The sequence below is a fragment of the Saccopteryx leptura genome, chromosome 1, assembly GCF_036850995.1.
Source record: "Saccopteryx leptura isolate mSacLep1 chromosome 1, mSacLep1_pri_phased_curated, whole genome shotgun sequence".
In the NCBI taxonomy this organism is placed as follows: Eukaryota; Metazoa; Chordata; class Mammalia; order Chiroptera; family Emballonuridae; genus Saccopteryx; species Saccopteryx leptura.
In genome coordinates, this window is record NC_089503.1 from 288,545,942 (window position 1) to 288,560,898 (window position 14,957).

Below are 14,957 nucleotides of genomic sequence, written 5' to 3' on the forward strand. Positions count from 1 at the left end.
AATAACAATATTTTCCATAAACATAGCATTGAGCTCATCTATTAGCATACACTGATTCTTTCCTGCTTTGCATTGGTCACAGTATTGAAAAGAAATCAGAGCTTCACTGCAAATTCAGAAATCAGCTGCACATAAAAATTAAGGTCAGATTATTAAAGGAATCACAACCACTGATATTAGACTTAGTTTATTGTTTTTTTTTTTTTTTTAGACATCATGAAGTTACTAGTGAGAATTTTTTCCATCCTAGTAATGACAGAATTTGCTTTAGGAAATATTGCCAATGGCTTCATAGCACTGGTGAACTGCATTGACTGGGTGAAGACACGGAAGATCTCCTGCACTGATCAAATCCTCACTGCTCTGGCGGCCTCCAGAATTGGTTTACTCTGGACAACAGGATTACATTGGTACGGAACTCTGCTTAATTCAGCTTTATATAGTCCAGAAGTAAGAACTATTGCTTATATTGCCTGGGCAGTAAGTGGCCATTTCAGCATCTGGCTTGCTACTAGCCTCTGCATACTATATTTGCTCAAGATAGCCAATTTCTCCAGTGCTTTTTTTCTTCGCCTAAAATGGAAAGCTGAAAGAGTAGTTCTCATTACATTGTTGGGGAGTTTCGTCTTCTTGGTTTGTTATGTTGTAGCGATAGGCATAGATGAAAAGATGCATAATGGTGAATATGAAGGAAACATTACTGGAGAGACCAACTCGATCGGCACTGATCGCCTTTCAAGTCTAACTGTTTTCATGCTTACAAACTTCATATGCTTTATTGTAAACGTGTCAGCTATTCTGTTGCTAATCTTTTACCTGTGGAAACATTTTAGGAAGATGCAGCTCAGTAGCACAGGATCCCAAGATCTCAGCACCAAGGTCCACGTAAGAGCCATACAAAGTGTGATCTTCTCTTTGTTTCTATTTATCTTCTATATCCTGACACAAAACATCTTATTGTGCAATTCTATAAAGAACAATTCAGTTTTTATGGTTTACCACTTTCTTAATATCCTATATCCTTCAAACCATGCATTAATTCTGATCTGGGGGAACAAGAAGCTCCGACAGGCCTTTCTGTCATTTCTGTGGCAGCTGAAATGCTGGTGAAAGAAAGGAAGTAATTGGGTGCCATGTGTCTTCTGGCAGAAAACAGACTGATGGAGTCTGTAAAGTTTTTTACTTCCCACTACATTTCTTTATGTGCATAGAATTGGGTAAGATATACCTAGACACACATAAAAAATGTGTATGTGTGCATGTTCATAAAAAATACAAGAAATATTATAAGATTAACACATTATTTCTTTCCAGGCAAGCAATCTAATTTTACAAAATGGTATAAGAAATTCCACTGGATTATGGATCCATAAATATTTCACATACATATTCTAGTTATAAGTTATAATCTTGAAATTGAGAATTTATGATCTATATTTATGCATTTTTAAGAACTGACAACTCATCCCAGAAAATCATCGCTATTTTCTATTAACTAGTACCAGAAATATTTACCACAGTGAGTTAGATTTTCTTTGTTTGAACCTGCAATCTTTTAGATGGTACAGATATTGTATTCTAAATCACATGTTGAGGATGGATGTTTGGAATAGATATTATTTCATCACGAAGTATTATTTTTTGTTAATAGAGGAAAAGATGCACATAATTAAAGAGTGACAAATATATTTAGAATATATTTTGTATACATGTACAATAAACAGTACCAAAGATTATTAGATTTAAACCATGTAAGTAAAAGCTTCGTTAAAAGTTCTACAGTATGGATGAAGAAGAAAGCAAAATGATCATGACTATTTTCTTGAGAGAGAGAGAGACAGAGACAGACAGGGACAGACAGATAGTAAGGGAGAGAGATGAGAAGCATCCTCAACTCATTGTTGCGGCACCTTAGTTGTTCATTGATTGCTGTTCCAGCCAGCAACCTTGGGCTCAAGCCAGCGACCTTGGGCTTTAAGACAGCAATGTTTGGGCTCAAGCCAGTGACCATAGGGTCATGGCTATGATCTCACACTCAAGCCGGTGCCCCCTTGTTCAAGATGGTGAGCCCGCACTCAAGGTGGTGACCTCAAGGTTTCAAACCTGGGTCCTCAGAGTCCCAGGACAACGCTTTATCCACTGCACCTCCACTTGGTCAAACACCAAATTTTTTTTTTAACTTTTTGACAGTTTTAATTAAGTAAATAATATTTAAATATTAAATAGATACAAAAGAGAAACTTTATCAATGCCGTAACATGAGAGATATGTTTGTTATCCATTAATAAGCTGAAAATGCTGAATGAAATAAAAGAGATTTAAACCTGAATGACCTTACTGAGAATTACTTTTTCCATTTTGAAAACTATGTGACAATAATTCCTTCCAACCATGAGGTGTGTGTGTGTGTGTGTGTGTGTGTGTGTTTGTATGTTTATGAATCTATAAGCTTAAAATTATACTTAAATGTTAGTTATCAGCAATCAGCACTTACTGAGTATTGGCCTTTCTGGGGTACTCAAGGAAACCTCGATGCTTTAATAAGAAAAGCTTGGATTCTTTCTATATACATTTGACATTAAATACAAAAATAAAAAAACAAGGATAAAATATGATGGAAGGTGGCTTGATTTTGGGTGATGAAGAAACAATTCAATATAAAGGTGATATATTATAAAATTCTAGACTTGAAACATATAATTTTATTAACAAATGTTATCCCAATGAGTTCAATAAAAATAAAAAAATATCTGTAGTCATATTGATCTTATCTATGGTCAAGCTTCATAGCATTCATTATATATTCAATGTATTGGGTTTCTAAATTTTACTAATGACAAAGTTGATGAAGAGAAATTATGGAGAGGTTAACTAAAGAAAAGTGCAAAACAATGAAAGAGAATATGTGTATATTTGCATGTGAACAAATGAGAATTCAGCTTAGAAAACATCAGTTATAAAATACTCCAGCCTACAGCAAAGACAAAGTATTTGAATAGAAGATAATTTAAGCTGTTTGAAGAATAGCAATATTTTTGATAAAGAAAGGACTGAGCTCTTATATTGGCACACCCTAAAGCTTTCTTACTTTGCATTGATTTTAGGATTAAAAGAACAACCAAGAATTTCATGCACATTCAAATCAGTTGCAAATAAGACTTAAGTTCAAAATATTAAAGAAATCACAACCAGCAATATTAGAATTGGGTTTTTTTCTTTTTCTCTAGACATGATAAGTTCAATACTGAGCATTCTTTTCATCCTAATAATAGGAGAATTTGTTCTAGGAAATTTTTTCAATGGCTTCATAGCACTGGTGAACTGCATTGACTGGGTGAAGACACAAAAGATCTCCTGCACTGATCAAATCCTCACTGCTCTGGCGGCCTCCAAAATTGGTTTGCTCTGGACAACAGGATTACATTGTATGGAATCTGATTAACCCAGCTTTACATAGTCCAGAAGTAAGAACTATTGCTTATATTGCCTGGGCAGTAAGCAGCCATTTCAGCGTCTGGCTTGCTACTAGTCTCTGCATACTATATTTGCTCAAGATAGCCAATTTCTCCAGCCCTTTTTCCCTTCGCCTAAAATGGAAAGCTAAAAGAGTGGTTCTCATTATACTGTTGGGGAGTTTCGTCTTCTTGGTTTGTCATATTGCAGTGGTAATCATAGATGAAAAAGTGTATATGAATGAATATAAAGGAAACTTTACTTGGGAGACCAACTTCATGGACATGGTACACCTTTCAAATATTACTATTTTTATTCTTGCAAACTTCATATCCTTTACTATGTCCATGACAGCTTTTCTGTTGTTAATCTTTTCCCTGTGGAAACATCTCAGGAAGATGCTGCTCAGTGGTAAAGGATCTCAAGATCCCAGCACCAAGGTCCACATAAGAGCCCTGCAAACTGTGATCTCCTTCCTCTTTCTATCTGTCATTTACTTTGTGACTCAAATCACCTTAACATGGAATTCTAATACCCTGAAGAATAGGTCAGTTTTCATGCTCTGCCAGGTTCTTGCAGTCTTGTATGCTTCAAGCCACTCATTTATTCTGATTTGGGGGAACAAGAAGCTCCGACAAGCCTTTCTGTCATTTCTGTGGCAGCTGAGGTGCTGGTGAAAGAAAATAAGTGGGCACCATGTGTCTCCTGGCAAAAAACAGAAGATGGAGTCTGTAAAGTTTTGTTCTTCTTAAGACTTTTCTTTATGTGTATAGAATTAGGTAGGTTATATCTAGAAAAACTTTGACCTAAGCTTATCACAAAATGCATACTTGCATGTTTATGACAAGAATAAGAAAGATTATAACTACATTATTTTTCAGGCAAACAAGCTAAAGTTACAAAATAGTGTAAGAAATTCCTCTTGATTATAGAAACATAAATTTTTCACATTTAAAGTTTCTCATTATTTTACAGTTGAAGAATTTATGATCTGAATTTATTCATTTTTAAAGATTGATGACTCATCTCAAGAAACCACTGCCATTTCCCCTTGTAATTAATACCACACATATGTACCACAATGTGTTTAGATTTTTAGTTTGAATTTCTAATCTTTTGGGTGGTAAGGATATTGAATTCTAAATCACACATTAAGGATGGATATTTGGGATAAATATGATTTCATTGTGATTTCTTACTTTGTTTAATAGTGAACAATTCAAACATTGTTAAGAAAAGATGCAGATAATGAAACTAAAGAGTGATAAACATTTAGAATATAATTTATGGAAATGTACAATAAACTGTACTAAAGATTAATAGATGTAATATAAGTAAGAAAAAGATTTGAAAACACTTAAGTTCTACAACAGAGATGAGGAAGAAAGCAAAATTATGATGTTTGTAATGTTGCTATTGGTTTATATCCAGTTAGGAAAGTAATTTCTTAAAGGCTTTGAATGCAGAAGACCTTTTTTGAAGGTGAAAACTGATGTCAATTTATTCAGTTTTCCTCTAAACCACCATTTGGTCTCTGAATTGCCGGTCATCTTCTCCATCTTGCTACTAAAATTTCTTTTAATCTTCAGAAAGAAGATTCAAATCTTTCCCATTTTAAACACATGTTCAATATAAGAATAGTAAAAAATTATAGTACAGAAATCAATTACTTAATGCATTTATGAAAATTGTTATCTAAGACATCTATGTAATAATAAAAATGTCTTTAAGATCTGTTTTTATGATAAATTATTAGAGAATAATAATATAGAAACTGTTACCATAAGTTTGTAACAAGTTCTCTCACAGAAAATAAATATAATATTGTTCAAGAACTGAAAATTTACCCATGTATATTAAATCTTAGTATTAGGAAATTTTAACAACATTATCTATACCTTAAGATAAATCTTCCCTACATCCAACTTATTCATTTGTTTTTAATCATCTGTCTGTCCCAATAGAATATAAGCAGTATAATGCAGGATGATATCTATCCTGTTTCCTGCTGACTCCACAGGACACAAAAGCCAGCCTATGGTCTCAATAAATGGATTAATAAACTACCAATAAATTGATCTGAAAACTAATGAAAATCACACCCAACATAAAATATGTAGGTGGCATAGATTTCTTGGTTCTATTTCTTCACTATTCAAATGCCTCTATATCACTCTGCACATGCTCAATTCCAATACACGCCTTAGACTGGGTAAATCAACTGCTGTCACACATAGAGTCATCATACAAAAAGTACCTCATACATAATCTAAATTTATTTTGCTTTTAAAACAATACTGATGTGTTTGAGGAGCTCCCTATAAGCTGTTATCCAGGGAATGAGGCTGATCACAATACACTATCTTAAATAAGTGGCTTCCAAGATGGCCTATGAGTCATGTTCATTCTAGACAGCAGAAAGCAAAGCTGCACGGAGGAACATGTGTGGGGAGATTATTTTAGGAAAAGCCATTAAATGGTGCACATGATTTTCCCTCATAAGACATTGATCAGATTTAGTCACAGTTCTCACCATCTGTAAGGGAGACTGGAAAAGACAGTCACTCTATAGCCCAGAGAGAAGATGAAAACACTTAATACAGTACATGATTGTTGGAGGACATTTTGCAACATTTCAATAGAAAAACCAGTAAGTTTTTGTAAAACAAAAAGTTCCTCTGTTTAGCTAATTTGACATGCCCTTATACCAGTCTTGAATTTGTTTCTGTATTTCTTTATAGATTCAAAATCATTCAAATTCACACTAAATATTCCTATCTTCCTAAAACCATACTTGATTCTGCATTGTAGCATTTATAGCTGCCTCATGTATATTCCCAGTATACTTTGCTTATAATTTCTGATTTAGCATTTATAAATATTTTTACTAATCATTTTTAGATATTTATTTTTGATATCGGTGTGGTCTTTGAAATAAAAATAATTACAATAAATTATATCTATAAAATAAATTGTATCAACAAAATACTTGCAGGTAGAAGGATCTTATTGATGAGTAACAAATGTTGACTGAATTTTATAAAGTTTTTTTCATAGCAATTACTATTCAAATTTTCCATATTTGCTTTTAAATGTGTGGCTCATGGAGATGCAAGTACAAATTGGTGGAAAATCATCATGATCATATTTGCATGCTTACATACTTTACTTCACCATTTTAGGCAGTGACACAAATAGAAATTTGCAGCTGATGCCAGAGGGATGGTCATCATTTGCCTTTATTCTGGAAATTTTGTGGTGGCTGACTGTAAGTAATAGGATAGGCATTCAAAAACTGTTTTGTTTAGCACTAGGATTATAATATAAGTAGGATGAACTATTCTTTTGTAAAGATCTGAAAGTATCACAAAGCAGAATTTTGGTTATACTTTCCAAAATTATGATGAAAATATTGACAGAAAGCATCATAAATAGATATCCTTCTGCAACAGTATCACTATAAAGCTGTCCATGAGGCACAACATTAGAAATGTTTATATACAGATGTCAGCTGGAATGAAGGTCCGTTTTCTGGTAGTGGCAACAGGAGAACTCATTTTAGGAATACTGGGAAATGGGTTCATTGGACTGGTGAACTGCATCGAATGGGTCAAGAATGGGAAGATTTCCTCATCTGATTTCATCCTCACCAGCTTGGCTATGGCCAGAACCATTCAATGTGGGTAACACTATTGGATTCATTTATAATGAGACTATCTCCACATCTCTATGCCGACGGGAAACTAGCAAAAGTGGTTACTATTCTGTGGACACTAACTAATCACTTAACTACCTGGCTTGCTACCTGCCTTAGCATTTTCTACTTCCTTAAGATAGCCAATTTCTCTCATTTGTTTTTCATCTGGCTGAAACGGAGAGTCAACAGAGTGGTTCTTGTGTTTTTCCTGGGGTCTTACTTTGTTGTGCGTTAACCTCTTGATGCAGGAAGCTCTCAATGATTTGTGGATGAATACCTACAGAGTACATGAAAGAAATATGAAAGAAATACGACTTTGCATTTAGATGCAAATAAAATTTTCTATTTAAAAGTCTTCTTTTTCTGAGTTTGACCAATGTTATCTCATCTCATTTCTCCTGTCCCTGATCTCTTTGGTCCTTTTATTTCTGTCGTTGATGAGACACACCAAGAATTTGCAGCTCAACCTGACAGGCTCCAGGGACTCTAGCACAGAGGCCTATAGAAGGACCATGGAAATGGTGACCACCTTTCTCATCATTTATTTTATTTGCACTCTGATAGCAAGTTGGATCTTCATTAAGGTACAGAGATATCAAGCCATGATGCTTGTCATGGTGATTTCAACTCTCTTTCCCTCAGGACATTCTTTCTTGATAATATTGGGAAACAGCAAGCTAACACATCGTCTTGAGACTGCTCTGGTATCTTAAATTCTCTGAGACAATCAAAATCTCTAAAGAGAGAATTTAAAGTAACTTCTTGTATTTCATGGGAAAATACCTTAATAGAAGGTATTTTGTACTTTCTATTAGGTACAAAATAGAAGCAACCCTGTAGGTTCCTTTTCAAGTTCTGCATTCTTTTTACTGTTCCTTTCAGGTTTTGTTAAACAGCAGTAAAACTTCCCTCACAACATGCTTTTAAGTAATTATATTTTCTCAAAGTGATTTGACATTATACTTGATTAAATGAAATATCTCTGCTAAAATAACACTTCCTGGCAACAAAAGAATATTTGAGACATGGAGAAGATAGTTCATAAAAGTACAGAATGAAATCCATGTCAATACAATAAATTAAAAAAAAATTAAAAAAAGTATTCTGTATCAAGAGCCAAAGAAAATGTATATAATGTAATATTGATAAATGTAGAAACAATGAACTATATACATGTATAATTATATATGTATAAACAATGAAATATATAAAATTATAGTCACTGAAAGGGAACAAGCAATGCAAATTTTTCTAACTAAAGATAATTTTGAAATTAGAATAAATATTGTAAGATTAAGTGTGATAATATTGTATAAAAATATTAAAGTGTAAATATTAGTTGGATGCTTCTAATTTGGGAAACACCTGAAATAATGGGATTTTTTTTACTATATTCCTGGGATTATGAATTGGTAACATGACTTTGTACTACAGTATGGTGTTAAGTTGGAGATGCACATCCCAAGACCCATTAACTGTACTCTTACTTTTTGTACTAGAGAATTTTTGGTGCACGTGCACTAGGCTATAGATAAAAAATGAGTAGAGGATTGTATGTAAAGATAAATAGTGATGATTGCCTGACCGGGCAGCGGCGCAGTGGATAGCATCGGACTAGGATGCGGATGACCCAGGTTTGAGACTCCGAGATTGCCAGCTTGAGCGCGGGCTCATCTGGTTTGAGCAAAAGCCCACCAGCTTAAACCCAAGGTCGCTGGCTCGAGCAAGGGGTTACTCAGTCTGCTGAAGGTACGTGGTCAAGGTACATATGAGAAAGCAATCAATGAACAACTTAGGTGTTGCAACGCACAGTGAAAAACTAATGATTGAGGCTTCTCATCTCTCTCCGTTCTTGTCTGTCTGTCCCTGTCTATCCCTCTCTCTGATTCACTCTCTGTCTCTGTAAAAAATAAATAAATAAATAAAAATTAGAAAAATATTAAGGCCCTGGCGGGTTGGCTCAGTGGTAGAGCATCGGCCTGGCGTGCAGAAGTCCTGGGTTCGATTCTTGGCCAGGGCACACAGGAGAAGCGCCCATCTGCTTCTCCACTCCTCCTCCTCTCCTTCCTCTCTGACTCTCTCTTCCCCTTCCGCAGCGAGGCTCCATTGGAGCAAGAATGGCCCGGGGACTGGGGATGGCTCCTTGGCCTCTGTCCCAGGCGCTGGAGTGGCTCTGATCGCAACAGAGCGAGGCCCCAGAGGGGCAGAGCATCGCCCCCTGGTGGGCAGAGCATCTCCCCAGGTGGGCGTGCCCGGTGGATCCCGGTCGGGTGCATGCGGGAGTCTGTCTGACTGTCTCTCCCCGTTTCCAGCTTCAGAAAAATACAAAAAAAAAAAAAATAAATAAATAAATAAATAAATAAATAAATAAAATAAATAAATAAAAAAATAAAAAATATATAAAGCATGGTTTCAAGATTTGGTTCCTGGGTGACTAAAAAGAATAACAATTGTCTGACATAGCCTACTTCTTCACTCCAACATTCATCTTTTACTCCACATTTTAAATTTACAAAAAATCCCTGCTCCTAACAAAGGAAGCTCTCCACCACCATATGAAGTGTCTGTTTTGCAGTACAAATCATCTCAAAATTTAGTAATTTCAAACTGCAGTAATCAGTGTACACTAACAGTTCCTAGAGCCAGGAATTCAGTAATGACTCATTTGGAGGGTTTGACTCTGAATCTCTTAGAGGCTGCAGTCAAACAGTGGTTGGGGGCATCCTGAAGGTTTCTAGTGCAGACACTTGGAAATACTTGAACAGCCGGGAACTGGAAGACCTTAGGCATCTCAAGTCTCTATTTCTATTTGGTTTCTCTGGTATCTCCAGCATGGTGACTCAGGGTTCCAAAGGCAGATATCCCAAGAAGAATCAGCTTTTCATTCTAGTTAGGAAGTTGCCCAGTGTCACTTATATGACAAATTATTTATTAAAATAAAATGAATCACTATGGCCCATACTGGATGGTAGGGAAATTAGAGTCCACCTATTTATGTTGGCTGTGTCAAAGTATTCGGTCATATTTCCAACCACCAAAGTCACAGATCCAAAAAATACTTTTCTTATTTCATCCTGTGATCTCTGGACAATGCCAATTTTCCCACTATTTCTGTCCTGAGTTTTCTTCCATAATTTATAATCTATAGACTATACTGTGAAACTAGTGATCACTAATCTAGCCTAGATAGAAACATTGGACAAATAAAGAAAACATGAAAAGGAGTAAAAATGTATATACAACACATTTTACTTAAAGTAATGACCACATATGTTATCTATAAACTCGGTAATAAATACAAACAACTATTTGCCTGACTGGTGGTGGTGCAGTTGATAGAACATCGACCTGGGATGCTGAGGTCCCAGGTTAGAAACCCTGACTTGAGCATGATATCACTGAAATGATCCCATGGTTTCTGGCTTGAGCCCAAAGGTCACTGTCTTGAAGCTCAAGGTCTCTGGCTTCAGCAAGGCATCACTGGCTTGGTTTGAACCCTTCTGTCAAGGCACATATGAGAATCAATCAATGAACAATTAAAGTGATGCAACTATGAGTTGATGCTTCTCTTCTCTCTCCTTGTCTGTCTCTTTTCTTCACTCTTGCTCTTATTCTCTCCAAATAAATAAATAAATAAATAAATAAATAAATAAATTGAAAAATACTGGAGCGTCAACTCAGAATGGGTTGCTGGGTGGATCCTGGTCAGGCGCATGCGGGAGTCTGCCTCACTATCTCTCTTCCTCTCACCTAAAAGCAAAAGAATTCTTATGGCTATTCTGGGTGCTTTGTATTTTCTTTCTTTCTTCTTCTTTTCCCTCTCTCCTTCCCTCCCTCCCTCCCTCCCTCCCTCTATCCTTCCCTCCCTTCCTTTCTTTCTTTCTTTCTTTCTTTCTTTCTTTCTTTCTTTCTTTCTTTCTTTCTTTCTTTCTTTCTTTCTTTCTTTCTTTCTTTCTGTCTTTCTTTCTTTCCTTCCTTCCTTCCTTCCTTCCTTCCTTCCTTCTTTCTTTCTTTCTTTCTTTCTTTCTTTCTTTCTTTCTTTCTTTCTTTCTTTCTTTCTTTCATTCTTTCTTTCTTTCTTTCGGGAGAGGAAGGAAGATAGTGAGACAGATTCCTGCATGAGCCCCAACCAGGATCCACCTGGCAACCCATTCTGGGCCAATGCTCTTGAGTACCAAGCTATTTTTAGCAACTGAGTCTGATACGCTCCAATGAAGTTATCCTCAGCACCCAGGGCCATACTCAAACCAAATCGAGCCACTGGCTGCAGGAGTGGAAGAGGAAGAGAAGGAGGAGAAAAAGGAGGGGAGAAGCAGATGTTCATTTCTCCTGTGTGCCCTGACTGGGAATTGAACACTGGATGTCCATATGCCAGGCTGATGATCTATCCACTGAGTCACTGGCCAGGGCCACTTCATATTTTCATATATATTTTAGGAATAGTTATTCACTCATAGCATATAAAGCCTGCTGGGATTTGATAAGAAATTCAGTGAATAGACAGATCATCTCTTTATCTGAAAAGACTCTTCTCACTCCAGATTTTAGTTCAATTGATCCAGCTTCCTAGTTCAGCTCTCTGATGAATTTAAAATATAATTTTGGAAATTTACTACCTTTATATTGGTTGTTGTAGAAAGAAATTTTACCTTTCCCTAGTGCTACGTTATACTCATACACCCAGGTTCTCCCAGGTAAACTTTGTAGTATAAAATGTGTAACAATCCTGTTGCCTGCTGTCTGTAATCAGACAGGCACAATTGAAAGCATTCTATACTAATAGTATACCTATTCTTCACAAGAACAACGCAAAGAGGATATCATTGTTACCTGACTTTTTACTGATAATTACATTGAGACAAAGAGTAGTTCCAGAACAAAGTCCGAATTCAGAGATATACAAAGCAAAGAAGAGTTTTCCATCCTGGCAGTCAGGCTCCAAGACCCTCTGCTGAAATCCTTTATGTTATGATATAAAATTAAAGCTGCATAAAACACAGGGCAGAGGTTGACTTTAACATCTATTAATCTTAAAATACATGTATTTAAGTAGTCAAACATGAATTAAACAGAGTAAAATAAAACTAAATATACATATATTGTATGGAAATCTGGAACCTGCATTAAAAATACCACAAGAAAACACAAAATTACTAAATATTTAAATTAAATATTAATATTTAAATATTAAATTAACTCAAAAGGGAAACTTTATCACAGACTTAAGCATAAACGGTATGTATGAGAACTGTTAACAATAGGTTGAAAAATCAGCATGGGAGAGAAGTGGGATTTAAACCTAACTGACTTCCTGACACTGAATTAATATTTTGGAAGGTATAAGACAATAATTTTATCCCTAAGATGTATGTGTGTTTGTGTGTGTCTGTATATGAGCTTGTAGACAATGAAATTATACAAAAGTGTTTGTTATCAGCAGCCAGCTCTTAGGGTGTATTGGCTTCCCAGGGTTCCCAAAAAAATCTTGGATGCTTTTAATAGGAAAAGCTGGAATTCTTTCTATGCAATTCTGGCATTAAAGAAACATTCATGGTGATGATCATTCTAGTTATTATGACCAAGATCCACCTAATAGTTTAGACATTCACTGTATATTGGGTGTTTTAATTTTACTAACAAACAACTAGTGTTGATGAACACAAATTATGGAGAGGTCAAACAAGAAAAAAAACTGCAAAACAATATGTCTTTATTTGCATGTTAGCAAATGAGAATTCAGCTTTCATTTCAGCATGGGTTATGAAATAATAGATCCCATAGCAGGGTCACACACTGTTTGAAAGGAAGTCAATTTGAGGTATTAGGGAATAACAATATTTTCCATAAACATAGCATTGAGCTCATCTATTAGCATACACTGATTCTTTCCTGCTTTGCATTGGTCACAGTATTGAAAAGAAATCAGAGCTTCACTGCAAATTCAGAAATCAGCTGCACATAAAAATTAAGGTCAGATTATTAAAGGAATCACAACCACTGATATTAGACTTAGCTTATTGTTTTGTCTTTTTAGACATCATGAACTTACTATTGAGAATTTTTTCCATCCTAGTAATGATAGAATTTGCCTTAGGAAATATTGCCAATGGCTTCATAGCACTGGTGAACTGCATTGACTGGGTGAAGACACGGAAGATCTCCTGCACTGATCAAATCCTCACTGCTCTGGCGGCCTCCAGAATTGGTTTACTCTGGACAACCGGATTACATTGGTACGGAACTCTGCTTAACTCAGCTATTTATAGTCCAGAAGTAAGAACTATTGCTTATATTGCCTGGGCAGTAAGCAGCCATTTCAGCATCTGGCTTGCTACTAGCCTCTGCATACTATATTTGCTCAAGATAGCCAATTTCTCCAGCCCTTTTTTCCTTCGTCTAAAATGGAAAGCTGAAAGAGTGGTTCTCATTATATTGTTGGGGAGTTTTGTCTTCTTGGTTTGTTATGTTGTAGTGATAGGCATAGATGAAAAGATGCATAATGGTGAATATGAAGGAAACATTACTGGAGACACCAACTCAATGGGCATTGAACGCCTTTCAAGTATGACTGTTTTCGTGCTTACAACCTTCATATGCTTTACTGTGAACATGACAGCTTTTCTGTTGCTAATCTTTTCCCTGTGGAAACATCTCAGGAAGATGAAGCTCAGTAGCACAGGATCCCAAGATCCCAGCACCAAGGTCCACATAAGAGCCATACAAAGTGTGATCTCCTTTTTGTTGCTATTTATCTTCTATATCCTGGCACAAAGCATCTTATTGTGCAGTTCTATAAAGAACAACTTAATTTTTATGGTTTGCCACTTTCTTATTATCCTATATCCTTCAAACCATGCATTAGTTCTGATCTGGGGGAACAAGAAGCTCCGACAGGCTTTTCTATCATTTCTGTGGCAGCAGAGACGCTGGTGAAAGAAAGGAAGTAAGTGGGTGCCATGTGTCTTCTGGCAGAAAACAGACTGATGGAGTCTGTAAAGTTTTCTACTTCCCACTACATTTCTTTATGTGCATAGAATTGGGTAAGGTATACCTAGACACACACAAAAATATGGATGTGTGCATGTTTATAAAAAATACAAGAAATATTATAAGATTAACACATTATATCTTTCCAGGCAAGCAATCTAATTTTACAAAATGGTATAAGAAATTCCACTGGATTATGGAGCCATAAATATTTCACATACATATTCTAGTTATAAGTTACAATCTTGAAATTGAGAATTTATGATCTATATTTATGCATTTTTAAGAACTGACAACTCATCTCAGAAAATCATTGCTATTTTCTATTAAATAGTACCAGAAATATTTACCACAGTGTGTTAGATTTTCTTTGTTTGAACCTGCAATCTTTTAGATGGTACAGATATTGTATTCTAAATCACATGTTGAGCATGGATGTTTGGAATCGATATTATTTCATCATGAACTATTTTTTTTTGTTTAATAGAGGAAAAGATGCACATAATTAAATTAAAGAATGCTAAACATATTTAGAATGTATTTTGTATATATGTACCATATACAGTACCAAAGATTATTAGATTTAAAACATGTAAGTAAAAGCTTCGTAAAAAGTTCTACAGTATGGATGAAGAAGAAAGCAAAATAATCATGACTTTTTTCTTGAGAGAGAGAGACAGAGAGAGACAGAGAGAGACAGAGACAGAGACAGACAGGGACAGACAGATAGTAAGGGAGAGAGATGAGAAGCATCATCAACTCATAGTTGCGGCACGTTAGTTGTTCATTGATTGCTGTTCCAGCCAGCAACCTTGGGCTC

General features: G+C 35.6%; 3 protein-coding genes across 3 annotated transcripts; all 3 read left to right on the plus strand.

The window, feature by feature from the left end:
- The first annotated feature begins 216 nt into the window (after nucleotides 1–216).
- LOC136388350 (putative taste receptor type 2 member 33) lies at nucleotides 217–1,161 on the plus strand. Its single transcript, XM_066360249.1, is given in 1 exon segment — nucleotides 217–1,161. A coding segment is annotated over 1 exon segment (945 nt).
- Nucleotides 1,162–3,229: 2,068 nt separating this feature from the next.
- LOC136389357 (taste receptor type 2 member 19-like) lies at nucleotides 3,230–4,130 on the plus strand. The gene is given in 2 exon segments (XM_066361164.1): nucleotides 3,230–3,412; nucleotides 3,414–4,130. Coding segments are annotated over 2 exon segments (900 nt in total).
- Nucleotides 4,131–13,189: 9,059 nt separating this feature from the next.
- Nucleotides 13,190–14,184, plus strand: LOC136388351 (taste receptor type 2 member 19-like). The gene is given in 2 exon segments (XM_066360250.1): nucleotides 13,190–14,096; nucleotides 14,099–14,184. Coding segments are annotated over 2 exon segments (993 nt in total).
- Nucleotides 14,185–14,957: the final 773 nt, after the last annotated feature.